The sequence below is a fragment of the Mobula hypostoma genome, chromosome 11 (genome assembly GCF_963921235.1).
Source record: "Mobula hypostoma chromosome 11, sMobHyp1.1, whole genome shotgun sequence".
Lineage (NCBI taxonomy): Eukaryota > Metazoa > Chordata > Chondrichthyes > Myliobatiformes > Myliobatidae > Mobula > Mobula hypostoma.
Window position 1 is genome coordinate 12,260,183 of NC_086107.1, and position 21,781 is coordinate 12,281,963.

Below are 21,781 nucleotides of genomic sequence, written 5' to 3' on the forward strand. Positions count from 1 at the left end.
CTTGGGAAAACTCCCAGTTTCTTACTTTGACTTTTCTCCTTTCTTTCCAGTCCTGATGAAGGGCCTCGGCCTGAAACATCGACTGTTTACTGTTTTCCATGTCTGCTGTCTGACCAGCACTTTGTGTGTGTTGCTTTGGATTTCCAGCATCTGCTGATTTTCTTGTGTTTGTGATATACTTGGAGCATTATATATAATTTTGGTCACCCTGTTGTAAGAAAGGTATCATTAAACCTGGAAGAGTGCAGAAAAGATTTACGAAGATGTTGCCAAGACTTGAGGGACTGAGTTATGGAGAGAGATGCTGAGAGGTTGGGACTATTTTCATTGGAGCTTGGGAGAATGAGGGTTAATCTTGTCGAGGTGTAATCATGTGGGCATAAAGAGGGTCAATGTACACTGTCTTTTTCCCACGGTTGGGGAACCAAGAATTAGAGGGCATGAGTTTTAGGTGAAAGATTTAATAGGAACCTGAGGGGAAACGTTTTCATCCAGAGGATGGAATGAGCAACCATTAGATGTATGTGGTGAATGAGATTAGTTTAGATGGGCATGTTGTTTAGCATAGATGAGATGGGTGAAAAGGCATGTTCCTGTACTGGAAAAATTAAATACATAAAGAGACAGTTACTATAATGATGTGGGTACTGAATGCAGCCATGTTGTTCACAATGCACTGTGGTGATGCATAATAGATACTGGACAAACATCCAGAGGCCTGATACATTGAGTTTTAATCCTACTATGGTAGCTAGAGGAATTTAAACTTGATTAATTTGTAATGATGAATTCGCACTGCCAGACTGCCACTTAAAAGCCCATTTACTTCAATGAGGGAAGGAAAACTGCTTGGGTGGCTTTGCAAAGAAGCTTGGATTGGCACATGAGGGAACATAATCTGCAGGATGATGGGTCTCTTTTGTCTTGTATCATAAAGAGTCTCAGGCAAATGTCCAGTCTGTCAATCTAGTGCCCTGAGATGTCAACCGGAGAGTTGTGGTGCCTCTTCCAACAGATCATAATGGGCCAGGTGATGTAATGAGACTGTTCAAAGTTCAGAGAAAATGTATTATCAAGGTACACGTATGTCACCATATAAAACCCCGAGATTTGTTTTCTTGTGAGCAAACACAGTGATTCCGAGAAACACAATAGAATCAGTGAAATACTGCACCCAACAGAACGGACAAATGACCAATATACAATAGGTAACAAGCTATGCAATTACAAGAAAATAGGAAGAAGGTGCAGGAGCCTCAGGACTCATGCCACCAAGTGTAGGAATATTTATTACCCCTCAACCATCAGACTGTTAAATCAAAGCGGATAACTTCATTCAACTTCACTTCATAATTGAACTGTTCCCACAACCTGTGGATTCATTTTCAAGGTCTCTTCATCTCAAGTTCTTGATATTCATTTATTTATTTATTAGTATTTTCTTTTCCTATTTGCACAGTTTATTGTCTTTTGCACTGGTTGAACCCAAATAGGCATGGATTTTCGTTGATTCTATTATGGATTTATTGAGTATGCCTGCAAGAAAATGAATCTCAGGGTTGTATATGGTGACATGTATATACTTTGACAATTTGCTTTGAACTTTGAGTAGACAGAAGTAGAAGGATTCTTGAACCACGAGACAGTGAAAGGTCATCACCAGTAGACAACAATGTGGAGTTGATGTTATAACCAGATCAGCCATTGTATTATGTGGCAGAGAAAGTTCAAACGGTTGTATGGCCTACTGCACTTGTCTCAAGTATTCTGATGGAATCATGAGCTTCCCAAGGGATTTAGGTAACCATTAAATCATTAACTGCTCAAGGTTTTCTTTAAAACCAGGTGATGCAAGAAACACTCAGTGCTAAAAAGAAACCTGTAGTTTGAAGACTCTTTACTTCTGACGATTTGAAGACTCTTTACTTCTGATGAAGATCCTTGACATAAAACATAAACTCTATTACCCTTTTACATATGCTGCCTGACATTTAGGGAGAGGAGCAGAGTTAGTTTCAGATCATTAACTCCTCCTCAGAAGCTGTTTTCTGAAATTTGTGAATGGAACTAGATATTGCTGAAAATTCTCAGCTCTGATGCAGCATTAACTCTATCTCTATCTTCTCACTGATGGCTCCTGACCAGCTGGGTTTTGCGAGTATTTCAGAATTCTTGTCTGTATTTCAGATTTCCAACATCTGTATTTTTTTGATAGTCAATCAAGATTTGCATTCATAGACCAGCCTAGACTAATGATCTGATCTCCACACATTCAAACTTAACTTGGAAGTGCTAAATGCTAGAAAGGAATCCATGCCACTTACCCTGCTGGTGACTTAAACAGAAATGAATTTCAAAGCAAGTAGCTTCTTAAGATGACAACTGGAGAAATTAGGTGCATAAATGAGCTGCTGGAAGAGCTCGGATAGAACCTATTGAAGAAAATGGACAACCTATGTTTCAGGCCCTTCATCGGGACTGGAAGAATCTCCTGCAAAAGAGATGGAGAGCAGGTTGATATGAGATGCATAAATTGCTAGAGGAACCCAGCAAGTCAGGCAGCATCTATGGAGAGGAATAAACAGTTGTCGTTTCAAGCCGAGGAAGGGGGCAGAAACCAACATAGGCCAGTGGGGTAAGGGGAAGGAGCACAAGCTGGGAGGTGATCACCTGGTCAGAGAGCAGCAGAGATTGGAGAGGGAGCAGTAAGAGAAAAGCCAAGGATATGTCGAGATGGTAGACCTTGAGTGCATTATAAAGTGGCCACTGAGTGTACGTTTATGGTCTTCTGCTGCTGAGCCCACCCACTTCAAGGTTTGATGTGTTGCACATATAGCGATCTCTTCTGCACACCACTGTTGTAAAGTGTGGTTATTTGACTTACTGTCCTTTACCAGTCAGCTTGAATAGATAGCCATTCTCCTCTGACCTCTCATTAACAAGCTACAGAAATGTCAGTCGCTGGATTTTTTTTTTTGCTTTTCACCCCCTTCTCTGTAAACTCAAGACACTGTTGTGTGTGAAAATCCCAAGGAATCAGCAGTTTCTGAGATACTCAAACCACCCCATCTACCTCCAAAAAACATATGACAGTCAAAGTCACTTGGATCGCATTTCTTCCCCATTCTGATGTTTGGACTGGGCAACAACTGAACCTCTTGACTATGTCTACCTGCTTTTTTGCACTGAGTTGCTACCACATAATCAACTGATTAGATATTTGCATTAACGAGCAGGTGTACAGGTGTTCCTAATAAAGTGGCCACTGTGTGTACATATTAGACTCACTAACAGACTATTTTCATCAGGAGGCCATGAGACAAACCAAATGACCATCTCCTCCCTTCAACTGTTGCTAGAAACATACTACACCAATTGTCAGCCAGTGCACTCATAAATTCTCTCACAACATGCAGACAATGCTGGATGAACTCTGTCAGATAGGCAGAGCCTATGAAAGGAAAAAAAGCAGTCAGTGATAAAGGGTCTTGGCCCCGAATATTCACTGTTTTTTCTCCTCTATAGATGTTCCCTGACTTGCAGAGTTCCTCCAGCATTGTGTGTGTGTGTGTTGCTGAAGATTTCCAGCATCTGCAGAATCTCTTTAGTTTATGATTATGAGATACTCTGAGGTTTAGAGGTCATGGCTGCTGTTGTGCTTTGGGTCACGTGGCATCTTCACGAGTGGAGCAGATGGTCACATCATCCGTTCTCTGTAAAGATATGTTGTCAGCTATCTTTAAGAGAAGTTGAAGCCACAGAATTTCTCTCGGGTCTGCGGTTTCTTCCCTCTGGATCGTAGGTCTGAGGAAGCAAACAGACACTGGCTGCAGAGACAGCCCTGACTTTAAATGCTCTTGTAATGGTTTGCCAAGTCTATCCGAATGGGGATGTTGGGTGTGAGAGGTGGGGTCTGGGTGGCTGGTGCTTCTCCTGCTGATTTCATCTGGAAGTTAAGGACCGTTTCAGAGGTGGTCAGCTGGAAAGCACCAGAGTTATGACAGCCATCTGAATCACTGACAGGAGATCTTCCCACATGACCATTCTGAACTGCATGTGGCTTTGAGGCAGACAGCAGTACATTATCACACTTTTAGAACAACTGCTCCAAGAATAGAAACCTCAGTAAATCATTGGTTCAGCACAGCAGGTGTGCAGTTTAAATTTAACTAATTAAGTGTGCACGCTTCTCTTTATTTTGACAAGACAAGCCTCACAGTTTGATGTCCAATCTATCAGTCCAGTCAATAGCTACTGTAAATTCCAAGTAGAGAAAAGAGGTGTAAAAACTGGAGGGACTAACTGGGTCAGGCAGCATTTGTGGAGGGAAGCAGACAGATGATGTTTTAGTTCGAGGCCCTGCATTGGGATACAACCCTCCTCCTGCAAAAGAGCTTTAAGAGCAGGAGAAATCGGGGCAGCATGGTTGCATAGTGGTTCATGTGTCACTTTACAGCACCAAGTGCTCATCGATCAGGGTTCGATTCCCGCCACTGCCTGTAAGGAGCTTGTACTGTACATTGTCCCCATGACCATGTGGGTTTCCTCCAATGATCCAAAGACATGTGGTTAGGGTTGGTGAATTATCGGCAAGCTGTGTTGCTGCCAGAAGTGTGGCAAGACTTGTGGACTACCCAGTACAATCCTCACTGATATGATTTAACACAAACAACACATTTCACTGTACGCTTCAATGTGCATGTGACAAATAAAGCTAAGCTAATTTTAAATGAGGTACTTCTTGCCAAACAGCTATACTTTGAATACTCCCCAGGCCACTCAGTCAAAGGGCTAGTTAGAGTGGAAAACATCAGCTCTGAAGGAAGGCTTGGCACAATCCTAGCACTCTATCTGTATTCCCAGATTCCTCTATATTAGGGTCTTTACACACCCTGTCAGAGGTATTTAAAATATCCTTAGCCACTCGTGAGGTGTTGGACGATTGGAGGATTGCTAATGTTGTTGTCTTGCTTAAGAAAGGCTCTAAGAATAAACTAAGAGATTATATGCCAGTGAGCGTAACATTAGACGTGGGAAAGTTATTGGAAAGTATTCTAAGGGACTGGATATATAAGTATTTGGGTAGACAGGGACTGATTAGGATTAGTCAACATGGCTTTGTGCATTGTGGTAATGTCTAACCAATTACATCAAGTTTCTCGAGGAAGATACCAGGAAAGTGGACATTGTCTGCATGGAGTTTAGCACGGCCTTTGACAAGGTCCCGCAATGGAGGTTGGTGAAGATGGTTCAGTTGCTTGGCATTCGAGATGAGATAGTACATTGAATTAGACATTGGCTTTGTGGGAGAAGCCAGAGAGTGGTAGTAGGTGGTTGCCTCTCTGACTGGGGGCCTGTGACGAGTGGAGTGCTGCGGGGATTGTTGTTGGATCTGTTGTTATTTGTCATCTATATCAATGATCTGGATGATAATGTGGATCTGCAAATTTGCAGATGACATCAAGATTAGGGTTGTAGTGGACAGCGAGGAAGACTATCAAAGCTTGCAGCAGGATCTGGACCAGCTGAAAAAATGGGCTGAAAAATAACCTATTTCCAGTTTCCGGCTTTTTCCCCATATCCCTTGATACCCTGACTAATTAGATACCTATCAATCTCCTCCTTAAACACCCTCAATGATCGGGCCTCCACAGCTGTATGTGGCAATGAATTCCATAGATCCACGACTCTCTAGCTAAAAAAATTTCTCCTCATCTCTGTTGTAAATGGGTACCCTCTAATTCTAAGACTGTGGCCTCTTGTCCTGGACTCAACCACCAAGGGAAACAGCTTTTCCACATCTACTCTGTCCAACCCTTTCAACATTCGAAATGTTTCTATGAGATCCCCTCTCATTCTTCTATACTCTAATGAGTACAATCCAAGAGTTGACAAACGCTCCTCAAATGTTAGCCCCTGCATTCCAGGAATCATCCTTGTAAATCTTCTCTGAACTCTCTCCAACATCAGTACATCCCTTCTAAGATAGGGGGCCCAAAACTGCACACCGTCTTCCAAATGAGGTCTCACCAGTGCCCCATAGAGCCTCATCAACACCTCCTTACTCTTATACACTATTCCTCTTGAAATGAATGCCAATATAGCATTTGCTTTCCTTACTGCCGATCCAACCTGGAGGTTAACCTTTAGGGTATCCTGCATGAGGACCCCCAAGCCCCTTTGCACTTCCAATTTTTGAATTTGCTCCCCATCTAAATAATAATCTACCCAATTATTTCTTCTTCCAAGATGTACAAGCGTACATTTCTCAACATTGTATGTCATCTGCCATTTTTTTGCCCACTCTCCTAAACTGACCAAGTCTCTCTGCAACCTTTCCATTTCTTCAACACCTCCTGCTCCTCCACCTATCTTGGTGTCATCCACAAACTTAGCCACAAAACCATTTTATCCATAATCTAAGTCATCGATATACATTGTAAAAAGAAGCGGCCCCAACACCGACCCTTGCGGAACACCACTAGTAACCGGCAACCAATCAGAATAGGATCTCTTTATTCTCACCCTTTGCTTTCTGCCTATCAGCCAATGCTCCACCCATCCCAATATCTTTCCTGTAATTCCATGGGCTCTCATCTTATTAAGTAGCTTCTTATGCGGCACCTTGTCAAAGGCCTTTTGAAAATCCGAATACACCACATCCACAGCCTCTCCCTTGTCAATCTTATTTGAGATTACCTCAAAAAATTCCAATAGATTGGTGAGGCAGGATCTTCCCTTCACAAAACCATGCTGGCTTGGGCTTATCTTGTCATGCACCTCGAGGTATTTCATAACCTTGTCCTTGAGGATCGACTCCAATAACTTTCCAAACTACCGAAGTCAGACTAATAGGTCTGTAACTTTCTTTTTGCTGCCTCCCTCCTTTCTTAAACAGCGGAACTACATTTGCGACTTTCCAGTCCTCTGGAACCATGCCAAAGTCTATTGATTCCTGGAAGATCATTTCCAATACCTCCACAATCTCCAAAGCCACCTCCTTCAGAACCCATGGGTGCACCTCATCCGGTCTGGGAGACTTATCTACTCTTAGTTCATTTAGCTTCCCAAGCACTTTCTCTCTAGTAATCTTGACTGTACCTAATTCTATTCCCTGAGACCTCTAGCTATCAGGTATGTGGCTAATGTCTTCCACTGTGAATACTGATGCAAAATACTCATTTAGTTCCTCTGCCATCTCTTTGTTACCCATTATAATTTCTCCAGGATCGTTTCCAGTTGGTCCTATATCTACCCGTGTCACTCTTTTACTCTTCATATATTTAAAAAAAACTTAGTGTCCTTTTTTATGTTAATTGCCAACTTCCCTTCATAATTCGTCTTTTCTTTCCGAATGACTTTCTTAGTTTCCTTCTGTAAGTTTTAAAAAGTTGTCCAGTCCTCAGTTTTCCCACTAATTTTTGCTTCCTTGTACACCATCTCTTTTGCTTTTATTTTAGCCGTAACCTCTCTCGTTAGCCACATATGTGCCATTTTTCCACTCATGATTTTCTCTTTTCTTGGAATATATTTTTCCTGCACTTTCCTTATTTCTTGTAGGAATTTCATCCAATTCCGCTCTACTGTCCCTCCATCTAGCTTACTTTTCCAATCGACTTGGGCCAGTTCCTCTCTCATACCACTGTAATTTCCTTTGTTGCACTGAAATATCGATATACCAGATACCAGCTTCTCCTTTTCAAATTTGAAACTGAACTCAATCATATTATGATCACTACTTCCAAGGGGTTCCATTACCTCCAGCTCCTTAATTGCCCCAGGTTCATTACACAGCACCCAATCCAAAACAGCCGATCCCCTGGTGGGCTTCTGGACAAGCTGCTCCAAAAACCCATCCCGTAGGCATTCTACAAACTCCCTCTCCTGAGATCCAGTACCTTCCTGACTTTCCCAATCCACTTTCATATTAAAATCCCCCATAATTATCTTGACATTTTCCTTCTGACATGCTTTTTCTATTTCCAGCTGTAACTTGTAGTCCACATCCTGGCTGCTGTCTGGAGGCCTGTATATAACTGCTATTAGTGTCTTTTTACCCTTGCCATTTCTTAACTCGACCCATAAGGATTCTACCTCTTCTGATCCTATGTCCCTTCTATCTAGTGATTTGATATTGTTGCTTACCATCAGGGCCACGCCACCCTCTTTACCTACCTTCCTATCTTTCCTATACACTGTGTATCCTTGGACGTTCAGCTCCCAATCACATCCATCATTTAGCCATGACTCGGTGATGGCCACAATGTCATATCTTTTAACCTGTAGCTGTACAACAAGGTCATCCACTTTATTTCTAGTGCTGCGTGCATTTAGGTCAGTTTCTGTTACTGATTTTGCTATATTTCTATCGCACAGCAAATTATCCTGTCTATTCACCTGCCTGTCCTTCTTGCCATCTTTGCTGCACAGTATCTTTGACTTATTTCTATCTTCCTCTTCCTCGCCCCTAACACCCTGGTTTCCTTCCCCCTGCCAACTTAGTTTAAACCCTCCCTAACAGCTATATTAAACAATCCCGCCAGGATATTAGTACCCTTTGAGTTCAGGTGTAACCCATCATTTTTGTATAAGTCATACCTCCCCCAAAATAGACCCCAATGATCCAAGAATTTGAAGCCCTGCCCCCAATGGGCTGAATGCCCTCTCACTGTTCTGTTTGGTTCCTTGACCAGCTCATGGTGCAGTGAAAGTGGCAGAACTGTCGACATAATTATTCAAGGCATTTTACAAGTTCCCAGAAACTGGTCACCCGCTCTCTGACAGTTGCACTGAAACACATACGAGGTATTAATAACTGCAGCTTTACTGGGAGTTTCTGTAAGCCAAAAGTGGAAGGCAACATAAGGGAAAGAGGCACCCCAAGGAACAGAGACTCATAAAGGAATCCTCAGGGAATAAATCAAGACAAGCAAGAGCAACAGGGAAGCACAGAAAACAGTTCTGAAGAGCTAAAGCAGAGTTACTGCTGGAATGTCGTCTGGGTTGCCCAGAGAGAAATATTTTTATTGCACAGTGAAGTAAACGAAAGCAACATAGCAACCGGGCTAGGAACATTCAGTGCAGAATCCTTCGAGAACTTGCATATATTATATTACAACTGCCAATGATCATGAATAATTAGAAGGATAATGGCTTCTGTCATATGCTAGGGGGACGGATGCTTCTTCCCTCGCTCTATGGTAAACTCCTCTTGGGCAGGGCGGGGGGGGGGGGCTTGTGACCTGGGTAAGAGAACCACTCCAACTTACTGCCAATAGAGTGAGTACACTGGTAAGATGGTCTTGTCCTGCCTGTCTAGATCCGTCTCCTTATTTCTTTTGTGAGTGATGGCCACATGCATCCAAACACTGCAGTGGCTTGTCATAAATGATCACTGTTTGTCAAAGCAATACTTCGGCTAGACTGTCCAGAGCTGATAGGAGGCACTGACTTCTAATTAACTCCTTATTTTTGTTGGAGTATTTTTAGAACAGATGTGTGTTCTGTTTTCCTCTTGAAGTCTACCTCAAGTTCAAGATTATTGCCACTGGACTGTACATATTTACAGTACAACCAATTGAAACAATGTTCCACTGGACCCACAAAACATGTATCATACACACACAACACATTAAACAAAGTATTACCATAAGTTAATAGAATATAGTTCAAATTGCATGTAGTATGCAACACAGATAAACAGTAAACAGCTTGCTGTCCTAGTGATGAGATCTCAGTGGTGGCAGGGTATTCATTAGTCTCACAGCCTGAGGGAAGAAGCTGTTACCCAGTCTGACAGTCCTAGTCCTGATGCTCCTGTACCTTCTCCCTGATGGTAGTGGGTCAAAGAGATTGTGGGATGGGTGGTAGGAATCCTCAACAGTGCTTTGTGCCCTTCATCTACAACACTCCCAGTAAATGTCACAAATAGGGGGCAGGAATACCCCGGTGATCATTTGCAATATCCTCTGCAGCATCTTGCGGTCCGATGCCTTACGGTTTGAACTCAAGCTATTCAAATGTCCATTTTTTCCCTCCCTATTTGACTCTAAAACCAGTTGAAAGGGTTAATTAATGTGAGGGTGATGCCATGCTAAATTTGGGAAGTTTAAAGTTAAACTTGGAAATACCTGGAATTTCCAGAGCAATACCCTTTGGAGTTTAGTGCAGGGTCACCCATGGCAGGTCAAGGGGGAGGTTCCATGCAAAGGGCCATCCAACCAAGACCACAACAGTGGAGCTGGCGGGAGATACTGACACATCACAACGGCTGTGATGGCGGAGGAAGACTGTAGCAGTGAAGGATCCCCGGTCGTCTTGTATCCCATGCCACTGGACCCCGGCCCTGATCTGCCAAGGACGGTATGGTGGCTGCCCGTGCATCAGCCACCCTACATTAAACAAAATCACACACACCAAGGGCAGGTTCTCCATTAAGGGAATTCGCCCTAATATCTCGATGACAGCCCCATAGAAGAAGTTCATACTCGACTCAAGTGTTCACACCACCATTACTAAATTTGGGACAACTCCCAAGACAGATAGACTGGGCCTCAATATTAAAATTTATACAAATCTCCAGAGCAACAGCTAGGAGATTAGTACAGTGGAGGCACAATGATAAGTCATTGGAGTAATTCAGAGTCCTGGACTAGCCTGTAAGGAACTTGCATGTTTTCCCCCCTGACTGCGTGGGTTTCCTTCCACAGTCCAAAGCTGTACCGGTTGGTAGGTTAACTGGTCGTTGTAAATTGTCCCGTGATTAGGCTAGGATTAAATCAGGGGATTGCGGGGAGGTGCGGCTCCATGCTGTATCTCAATAAATACGTAAAATGGTGAATTGTTTATTGTTGTCACATGTAACATTGTTTTGCACGCTGTTCAGGCAGGTCATTTCATTGCATCAGTACGTTGAGCTGGTGCTCAGAATGCAGAATATAGTGTTGCAGTTACAGAGAAAGTACCAGAGATCTGAATTCAAATCCCACAATGGCAGATGTGGAATATAAGTTCACTTAATAATCTGGAAGTTTGAATAAAAGCTATTAATTTTTATGAAAACAAAAAGAGGAGAAGGCCCTCTGCCAATGAGGAAGACTTCACTGTTTATGACATCATGCTTGAGCTGGTGACAATCTTATCTCCATGTGAGTTTGTGTGGTCAGACTTTATGTGGTTGGGTGCAGGTGAAGGCTGACAGTAAAAGATGGGGAGTGAAGTATTATGGGAAAATGTGTGTTACATTGAAAATGATGGAGTGTCTGCGCCAATGCATGGTGTTCAGAGGAAGAGGATACCTCCCTCCACTATCTTCAGTCAAGTTGAGTTTCTTTTAACCATCATCAAGGACCCCCACCATCCAGGTCATGCTCCCTTCATGCTGCTGCCTTCGTGAAGAAGGTACAGGAGTCTTAGGTCCCACACTGCCAGGTTCAGGAACAGTTATTACCTTTCAACCATCAGGCTCCTGAACCAGCTTGGATAACTTCACTCACCTCAACATTTCACAGCCTACGGACTCACTTTCAAGGACTCTTCAACTCATGTTCTCAGTATTATTTATGTATTTTTTGTTTATTATTCTTTGTCCTTGCAGTTTGTCATCCTTTGCACATCGGTTGCTTGTCAGTCTTTGTGTGTCGTTTGTCACTGATTCTATCGTACTTCTTTGTTCTACTGCGAATGCCTGCAAGGAAATGAATCCCAGGGTAGTATATGGTGACATGTGGGTACAGTACTTTAATAATAAACTTACTTTGAATGTCATATGCACAAGTACATGTATGCATAGGAGCAACAGGAAACTTGCGTGCAGTGGCCTCACAGGCACATAGCATCATATAAGCAGCACTCACAAGTACAAGTGTAAATTAAACGTGACTTTTACAAGAATCAACACAATTAGAACAGAAAATGACAAATTCCATTTTAGTGTAAGGTGTTCAGAGTGGTGGGGGGGGGTGGTGGTGGAGACAAGACTCTACCAAAGGAGGTGTAAGGCGCTCTTCTCTCCGCTCACTTGCAGGTCACCCTTGGGCAAGGTGTAGCACCTGCATAGCCCCCCGGATCAGGGTCACGCGAAGCAGATGGTGGATGATCGTATGAGCAGCTGGTTGCCAGGCAGAGAATCTCCGAAGAGTATTGATAATGGCTGAGGTCACCCGTTTATATAGTGACCCTGCCCAGAGGAAGGCAGTGGCAAACCACTTCTGTAATAACATTTGCCAAGAACAATCATGGTCATTGAAAGGCCACGATCGCCCATGTCATACAACATGGCACATAACGAATGAATGATCAGAGTGGCCATAGTTTTGCAATGTAGTGGTGATTAGGGTTTTGCCAGGTTGTTCAAGAACTGAATGGTCGAAAGGAAGGAGCTATTTGCTACTGATAGAAATTGTTATCTCTCCACTACCTTGACACTTCACAGATGAACATGTGGATTAGGAGCAAGAATAGGCCATTCGGTCCCTTTAGCCTATTCTATCACTTAAAGAGATCACGACTGATCTACTCCTTCATTTGTGATCTCACCAATGAGCAATAGATTTAAAGCATCACTTGCCTATTTTTCTGTTCAGTTTTCTCGGCAGTAGGCAATAACATTCTGATGCCTTTCCTCATCACCTGCTGGACCTGATGATGGGCCTTCTGTGAAATGTGCACAAAAACACCCTGTTAGTTAATACATCTTTTTTATTTCACCTGCCCGTCTTCATTAAATCAATGAGGTTTTTAGGGGAAGTCAGCTGGGTGTTGAAACTGATTTGCAATGATAACGAGGAGATTAGGTATCATTTCATCAGTTCATAGTGCTTCTTTTCACTGCATGTTCCTCTACTGTGAATCTTTCACAATATCTCATTATTATTCTCTCTTTTTGCACAACTAGTAATGGGGATAAGGAAATGGCAGACGAGCTGAATAAGTATTTTGTAGCAGTCTTCACTGTGGAATACACTAACAGTATGGTGGATGTTTGAGAGTGTCGGGGGACAGATAGCTGTGAAATTGCATTACTAGGGAGAAGGTTCTTTGGAAACTGAAAGGTCAGAAGGTAGATAGGTCACCTGGTATACTCCGCAGGGTGCTAAAAGAGGTGGCTGAAGAGATTTTGGAGGTATTAGTAATGATCTTTCAAGAATCAATTGATTCTGGCATGATTCCAGAGGAATGGAAAATTGCAAATGCCACTCCAGTCTTCAAGAAGGGAGAGAGGCAGAAAAATGGAAATTATGGCCCTGTTACTCTGACCTCAATAGTTGGGAAGAATTTGGAGTCGATTGTTAAGGATGTGGTTCTGGGGTGTTTGGAGGAACATGATAAAGTGGGCCGCAGTCAGCATAATTTCCTTGAGTGAAAATCTTGTCTGGCAAATCTGTTGGAATTCTTTGAAGAAATAACAAGCAGGATAGACAAAGAAGAATTTGTGGATGTTGTGTACTTGGATTTTCAGATGCCACATATGAGGCTGTTTAATAAGTTAAGAACCAATGGTATTACAGGAAAGATTCTACCATGGATAAAGCAGAGGCTGATTGGTAGGAGGCAGAGAGTGGGAACAAATGGAACCTTGGGGATAAAGTGAGCCTTTCCTGGTTGGCTGCCAGTAACTAGTAGTGTTCCACAGGGACCTGTGTTGAGACTGATGCTTTTTATGTAACATGACAATGACTTGGATGATGGCATTGATGGCTTTGTGGCAAAGTTTGGGGATGATATAAAGATAGGTGGAGGGCCAGACAGTTTTGAGGAAGTAGAGGCAACAGAAAGATTTAAACAGATTAGGAGAATGGGCAAAGAATTGTCAGATGGAATACAGTGTCAGGAAATGTATGGGGATCATGCACTTTGGTAGAAGAAATAAAAGGGCAGACGTTTTTCTTATTGGAGAGAAAATGCAAAAATCTGAGTTGCAAAGGGACTTGGCATCCTTGTGCAGGATTCCCTAAAGGTTAATTTGCAGTTTGAGTCAGTGGTGAGGAAGGCAAATAGGAAATTCACTTTCATTTTGGGAGAACTAGAATATAAAAGCAAGGATGTAATGTTAAGGCTTTATGAGCACTGGTCAAGCCTCACTTGAAGTATTGTAAGCAGTTTTGGGTCCCATATCTAAGAAAGGATGTGCTGACATTGGAGAGGGTTCAAAAGAAGTTCACAAAAATTATTCTGGGATTAAAAGGCTTGTCATATGAAGAGCGTTTGGTGGCCCTGGTTCTCTACTCACTGGAATTCAGAAATATGAGGGATGACCTCATTGAAACCTATTGAACAGTGAAAGGCCTTGATAGAATGGATATGGAGAAGATGTTTCTATGGTGGGGAGTCTACAACCAGGGGACACAGACTCAGAATAGAGGGGCGACCTTTAAGAATGGAGATGAGGAGCTATTTCTTTAGCAAGAGGGTGGCAAATCTGTGGAATTCATTGCCACAGGCAGATGTGCAGGCCAAGTCATTGGGTATATTTAAAGCAGAGGTTGATAGATTCTCGATTAGTCAGGACATGAATGGATATGGGGAGAAGGTAAGAGACTGGGGCTGAGAGGGGAAACAGATCAGCCATGATGAAATGCCAGAGCAGACTCGATGGTCCAAATGGCCTATTCTGATCCTATACCTTATGGTCTATGTACTCTATCAATGCCTCTGATGATCTTATAAACTTCTATCAGGTCTTCCCTCAGTCTCTGCCACTCCAGAGAAAACAACAAAAGTTTGTCTAAGCTCTCCTTATAGCACATGCCCTCTAATCTAAGCAGCACTCTGGTAAACCTCTTCTGCATCCTCGCCATGGTCTTCACACCCTTCCCATAATGGAGCGACCAGAAGTGAACGTAATACTCCAGATGCAGTCTAACCAAAAGACAGTAAGACATTGGAGCAGAATTAGGCCATCTAGCCCATCACGTCTGCTTCACCATTCTATCATAGCTGATTTATTATCTCCCTCAACCCCATTCTCCTGCCTTCTCCCTGTAACCTTTGACACTCTGATGAATCATGAACCTATCAACCTCTGCTTTAAATATACTCAATGACTAGGCTTCCACTATCAAATGAGGCAATGAATTCCACAGATTCACCACAATCTGGCTAAACAAATTCCTCATCTCTGTTCTATAGGAACGTCCTTCCATTTCATGGCTGTGCTTCTAGTCCTGGACTCCCCCACTATTGGAAACATACTCTCCACATCCTTTCTATCCAGGTCTTTCAATATTCAATGTTTAAATTAGATTCCCCCCACCCCCACTTTAATCTTCTAAACTTCAGCGAGTACAGACCCAGAGCCATCAAACACTTCTCAACACTCACTCTTCTTTCATTCTTGGGACCATTCTTGTTAACCTCCTCTAGATCGTCTCCAATGCCAACATAATCTTTCTTAGATAAGGGCTCCAGATCTGCTCACCATACTCCAAGTGCCGTCTGACCAATGCCTTATAAAGCCTTAGTATTAAACCAGAGTTTTATGAAGCTGTAACATAAATTGCTGACTCTTGAATGGAACATTTTAACTTAAGGTGACATTATCATGAGTTTTCCCTAGAAGCCTGCCCATTATTTATGCTGTACCCTGATTTCACAAAAGAAGAAGATCATATTGCTTTTCCCAGGACCATGCTGTGTTATTTTCCATCACCACAGCAGGAATTAAATCACGAAAGAGCACTCTATAGTTTTCTGGGACTTGCAGTGAAAGCTCTATAATGCAAATCTTCTTCATACCTCAGCACAACTATTAATTTTACTGTTTCATTCTCATTTTAAAATGCTCTCTCCCCGAGAATATCATTGCCTTGCCGGGGAGGAATGCTGTGGGCAATCTAGATGGTGTGCTTTCCAACAAGAGTATAATAGAATTCACAGTGCGAGCTGGACGGTGGGAAGCACACTGAAGGGTGGGAATCTCAGTTGTCATGAGTGAACAACATCTGTCCTAGATAACAGCATCTCAGAAGATGTATTCCTGGGCCCAACATATTGATGCAATCACGAAGAGGGCACAGTGGGAGCTTCAATCTCACTGGGAGATTGAGGAGGCTTAGTATGCCACCAAGGACGGTGGCAAGTTTTACGGACGTGCTGTGGAGAGCATTCCGACTGGTTGCATCTGGAGTGAAGGAGCATCTGAACGGGATGGGAAAAAGCTGCAGAGGGTTATAAACGCAGCCAGCACTGTCGCGAGTACTCGCCGCCCCACCATTGACGAGATCTTCCAAAGGCGCTGCCTTGAAAAGGTGGCATCCATCATAAGCTGCCCCACCACACACCACACGCCCAATTCTCATTATTACCTTTAAGGAGGAGGGTTCGGAGCTGGGAGGCACACACTCAACATTTTAGGAACAGCTTTTTATCTCCTCCATCGGATTTCCAAACAGACACTACCTGAACACTACCTTGCTATTTTTCCTCTCTCTCTTTGCACTACTTAATTAAGTTTTAATATATTTATTATTATATTTTGTATATTTTACCACACTGCCGCCGCAAAACAACAAATTTCACAACATATGCCAGTGATATTAAATCTGATTCTGACTACTGTTCTGAGGATATGGGGAAGTTCTCCTGTAATATTGGCAAGCATCAGTTCCTTCCTGACTATTACTGCATCATTTGATGATACAAGCCAGATTTATTTATCACATGTACATCAAAACATGCAGTTCAAGTTCACGTTTACTCTCATTTAAGCAAACACACGTATACAGCTAAACAAATGATTGTTCCTCTTGGGCCAAGGTGCAAAACGCAGTACATACAAATAGTTACAATCCAGTGCATACAGTCACAGATAATATTAGCAGAAGTCCCTGAGTGTCATGGCCTGAAGATCACTGCTAGCATAAATTGTGAGGTTCATGTTTATGACTGTAAGATACAGGAGCAGAATTTGGCCATTTGGTCCATCGAGTCTGCTCCCCCGTTTCATCATGGCTGATCCATTTCACTCTCAGCTCCAATCTCCTGCATTCTCCTTGTAACCGTTCTTGCCCTGACTAATCAAGAATCTAAAGCAACACACATAAAAATTGCTGGTGAACGCAGCAGGCCAGGCAGGATCTATAGGAAGAGGTACAGTCAACGTTTCGGGCCGAGACCCTTTGTCAGGACTTCCTATAGATGCTGCCTGGCCTGCTGCATTCACCAGCAATTTTTATGTGTGTTGCTTGAAATTCCAGCATCCGCAGATTTCCTCGTGTTTGTGTAATCAAGAATCTATAACTTTTGTCTTAAATATACTCAATGACTTGTGGCAATGAATTCCGTAGATTCACCACTCACAGTTTATGTAAAACAGTATGTTTCTGGCAATATTATAACTGTTATAATAAAGCAAACAGTCATGTAAATATGTGAAACAGCAGCAATAAAAGATGAAAAGTGACAAATGTAGGATCTGTGTATCTGTAAATTGGGGGGAGGGAAAGCAGGGCATTCAAAGAGGGTATAAATACATTGTTTGTGTTAACAACCACCACACCCAAAGGATGTGCTGGCGGCAGCCTGCAAGTGTTGTCACACATTCCAGCACCAACATAACATGCCCACAGTCCTCAGCAGATCTGCACAAGCAGCAATAACAACCGAACAAAACAAGACAACAATGGAACATCTCCCTTACCCACCCCTCACTCAGGTAGACAGGCCTCCAACTCCCGGGCAGGCCATCTCTTATCAGTATATGTAGAATCTTGTCATGTATGTGAACTGCTATATTTCCTCACATTACAGGTTACCACAATGGACCAGGATGTTACCACAAATTACCAGGATATTACCGAGGTTCTGCGTTTATGGTTTCGGACTACGACTTATCCCGTCTTATGGTTCTTGTATTCTGTGTTGTCATCCTTTGTTTCTTGTTTTTTTTTTCTGTCGGGATGGGGTTTTACGGCTCGATATCCTTGTTGTGTTTTGTGCGGAGAAGGGAGGGTTTTGGGCATTGATTATCATGTTGCCGTTCTTATTTTGTGCAGAGAGAGGGTGGGTTTGCTGTTTCACTTTGAACTGAATTTCATGGTTTTTCTTTGTTTCGTGGCTATATGGAAAAGAAGAATCATAGAGTTGTATATTGCATGCCTACTTTGATAATAAATAAACCTTTGAATCTTTGAATTCAAAAATCTTCCTGAGCACTGAAATGACTACGGATTCCCTGAGGTAGAGAAAGACGTATTAAGAATACTTGTTCCTTAATATCTTGAGGTCATGCTTGCTATGCACTGTAAAACATATCCTGCTTAACAGAAAATAATAATATGCTTGTTGTATGCTCTTGATTGGTATGTCACTTAGAAGGATTCAGGAGCAATTTGAATGGGGTATCCCAGGTAAATCTACATTCTGTGTTCAACCATTGCTTCTGATGTTTGTGCAATGGAGTGTCCTCAGCATTAATTCCCGGTAAAGCCTTGTAAAGCCTTTCAAAGCAATACAAGATCAGCATAATCCCCCTCACAACATATATACGTAGTTGGTACTAACCTGAACTGAAATTTTAATCCTTGTTAAACAGTTGTATGGATTTTTTCTGAATCCTTCTATGCTACAAATGCATCCTAGGTGATTTTCCCAAAATGAAGCATGGCTGCCACTTGAGTTTATCATGTGGCGTGCTATGTTGGGTCCAGAAGCGTGTTGACACTTGCGGACTGCCCACATAACATCCCCGCTGATTTGATTTGAAGCAAAGATGCATTTTGCTGCAAGTTTTTATGTACATGTGAGAAATAAAGCTAAACTATAAACCTCTTTAATGTCGCCATCATCATCATCATCATCAGCATGTACTGTGTCATATGACGTGGGCGATCATGGTCTTAACTACGACCATGATTGTTCTTGATAAATTTTTTTTACAGAAGTGGTTGCCATCTCTTTAATGTAAGGTAAATAATCTCAGGTAAAAATAGTGGGAGGTGCAGAGTGCAGTGTGGGCATATTTAAAGCAGAGGTTAATTGGTTCCTGATTAGTAAAGGCATGAAAGGTTATGGAGAGAAGGCAGGAGAACGCTCTGCCACAGATTGTGGTGGAGGCCAGGTCCATGGGTATATTTAAGGAGGAAGTTGATGGTTTCCTGATTGGTCAGAGCATCAAAGGATATGCCAATCCAGGATCAATCAGCCATGATGGAATGGCAGAGCAGACTTGATGAACTGAATGTTGCTATGTTTTATGGTCTAACAGGGTTGAGAGGGATAATAAGTCAGCCAAAGTGGAATGGTGGAGCAGACATGATGAGCCGAATGGCTTGATTCTGCTCCTATTTATTATGGTCTTATTGGTGCGCACAAGCACGGACTGGGTGATCACTTGGTGAAGCATCTGGGCTGCCATTGCACCGGTGATGTTTTGATTGTACTCAGGAACGCCACCACTGTGCAAAGTGTGACATGCATGCTTCAAAGGTGGGAGACAAAGATGGAGAGGTATGTAATGTCGAACTTGTTTCTGTGAAATTAGAGAGAGCTGTATTTCATATCTAGCCCATTCTTTTGTGGAGTGCTTGATGTCATAATAAGTAAGGAATTATTTTATCTCCTGGGAGAGATTATATTGAATAAAAACCCAACTTCATTCCCCTCCATACATTTCTGTCCTCCTTTAATAATCTCCATTTTCCTCTCTTGCCATGTGAACCTTCTCTGTAATATTTTAGCAATACGATAATCTCTGTTTTTATTCTGTCCTGGTAGCTCCACAATATAAGATAAGCTCAGCATGCCGCGAAGTCCAACATCAAGTGAAGATGAGATGGCACAGAGTATTTCTGATTATTCTGTTGAATCTGAATCCGACAGCTCTAAAGAAGAGACAATCTATGACACCATCAGGGCAACGGCAGAGAAACCCATCACCAAGATGGAAGACATGCAGAGCAACACGCTGGTCATCAGAGTCCTCATCCCTGACTTGCAGCAAACGGTAGGAATCTCATCCTTCACCTTTCATTTCCAATTAGTTTCAGAACACAGCACCTAAAGGAAACCCTGGAGGAAATGTTCGGTATTGTGCTTCAAATTTACAAGTGCAACAGCTTCATATATTTAGAGCACTTGAGAGTATTGAATGTAGTTCTGGTCGCTGCACTACAAGATGGAAATGGCTACACCATAGAACCATAGAAAACCATAGAAACTACAGCACAGAAACAGGCCTTTTGGCCCTTCTTTGCCATGCCGAACCATTTTCTGCCTAGTTCCACTGACCTGCACACGGACCATATCCCTCCATACACCTCCCATCCATGTATCTGTCCAATTTATTCTTAAATGTTAAAAAAAGAACCCGCATTTACCACCTCGTCTGGCAGCTCATTCCATACTCCCACCACTCTGTGTGAAGAAGCCCCCCTATAATGTTCCCTTTAAACTTTTTCCCCCTCACCCTTAACCCATGTCCTCTGGTTTTTTCTCCCCTTGCCTCAGTGGAAAAAGCCTGCTTGCATTCACTCTACCTATACCCATCATAATTTTATATACCTCTATCAAATCTCCCCTCATTCTTCTACGCTCCAGGGAATAAAGTCCTAACCTATTCAACCTTTCTCTGTAACTGAGTTTCTCAAGTCCCGGCAACATCCTTGTAAATCTTCTCTGCACTCTTTCAACCTTATTTATATCCTTCCTGTAATTTGGTGACCAAAACTGAACACAATACTCCAGATTCAGCCTCACCAATGCCTTATACAGCCTCATCATAACATTCCAGCTCTTATACTCAATACTTTGATTAATAAAGGCCAATGTACCAAAAGCTCTCTTTACGACCCTATCTACCTGTGACGCCACTTTTAGGGAATTTTGTATCTGTATTCCCAGATCCCTCTGTTCCACTGCACTCCTCAGTGCCTTACCATTAACCCTGTATGTTCTACCTTGGTTTGTCCTTCCAACGTGCAATACCTCACACTTGTCTGTATTAAACTCCATCTGCCATCTTTCAGCCCATTTTTCCAGCTGGTCCAAGTCCCTCTGCAGGCTCTGAAAACCTTCCTCACTGTCTACTACACCTCCAATCTTTGTATCATCAGCAAATTTGCTGATCCAATTTACCACATTATCATCCAGATCATTGATATAGATGACAAATAATAATGGACCCAGCACTGATCCCTGTGGCACACCACTAGTCACAGGCCTCCACTTGGAGAAGCAATTCTCTACTACCACTCTTTGGCTTCTTCCATTGAGCCAATGTCTAATCCAATTTACCACCTCTCCATGTATACCTAGCAACTGAATTTTCCTAACTAACCTCCCATGCAGGACCTTGTCAAAGGCCTTACTGAAGTCCATGTAGACAATATCCACTGCCTTCCCTTCATCCACTTTCCTGGTAACCTCCTCGAAAAACTCCAATAGATTGGTCAAACGTGACCTACCACGCACAAAGCCATGTTGACTCTCCCTGATAAGTCCCTGTCTATCCAAATGCTTGTAGATTCTGTCTCTTAGTACTCCCTCCAATAACTTACCTACTACCGACGTTAAACTTACTAGCCTATAATTTCCCGGATTACTTTTCGATCCTTTTTTAAACTGGAGAGAGTTCAGAAGAGATTCGCCAAGGTGTTGCCTGGATTGGAGCTTATGGGAAGAGATTGGATAGGCTGAGGTTGTTTTCTCTGGAGGGAGGGGTAACCTGATCAAAGTATACAAGGTAAAGTGAGGCATAGATTGGGTAGATAGTTAACACAAGAGATTCTGCAGATGCTGGGGAATCCAGAGTAACACACACAAAGTGCTGGAGGAACTCAGCAGG

The 21,781-nt window shown here is 42.6% G+C and overlaps 1 protein-coding gene across 3 annotated transcripts in view; it reads left to right on the forward strand.

Annotated features, from left to right (window-relative positions):
- Positions 1-21,781, forward strand: part of shank2b (SH3 and multiple ankyrin repeat domains 2b) — a 1,127,200-nt gene that overhangs the window by 156,553 nt on the left and 948,866 nt on the right. For 2 of the 3 annotated variants that reach the window (XM_063061685.1, XM_063061687.1), the window contains exon 2: positions 19,819-19,942. In XM_063061685.1, coding sequence (XP_062917755.1) covers positions 19,880-19,942 — 63 coding nt within the window. In that variant the 5' untranslated portion in view covers positions 19,819-19,879. Of the gene's footprint in view, positions 1-19,713; positions 19,943-21,781 lie in introns of all 3 variants that reach the window. The other variant, XM_063061684.1, reaches the window with a different exon arrangement.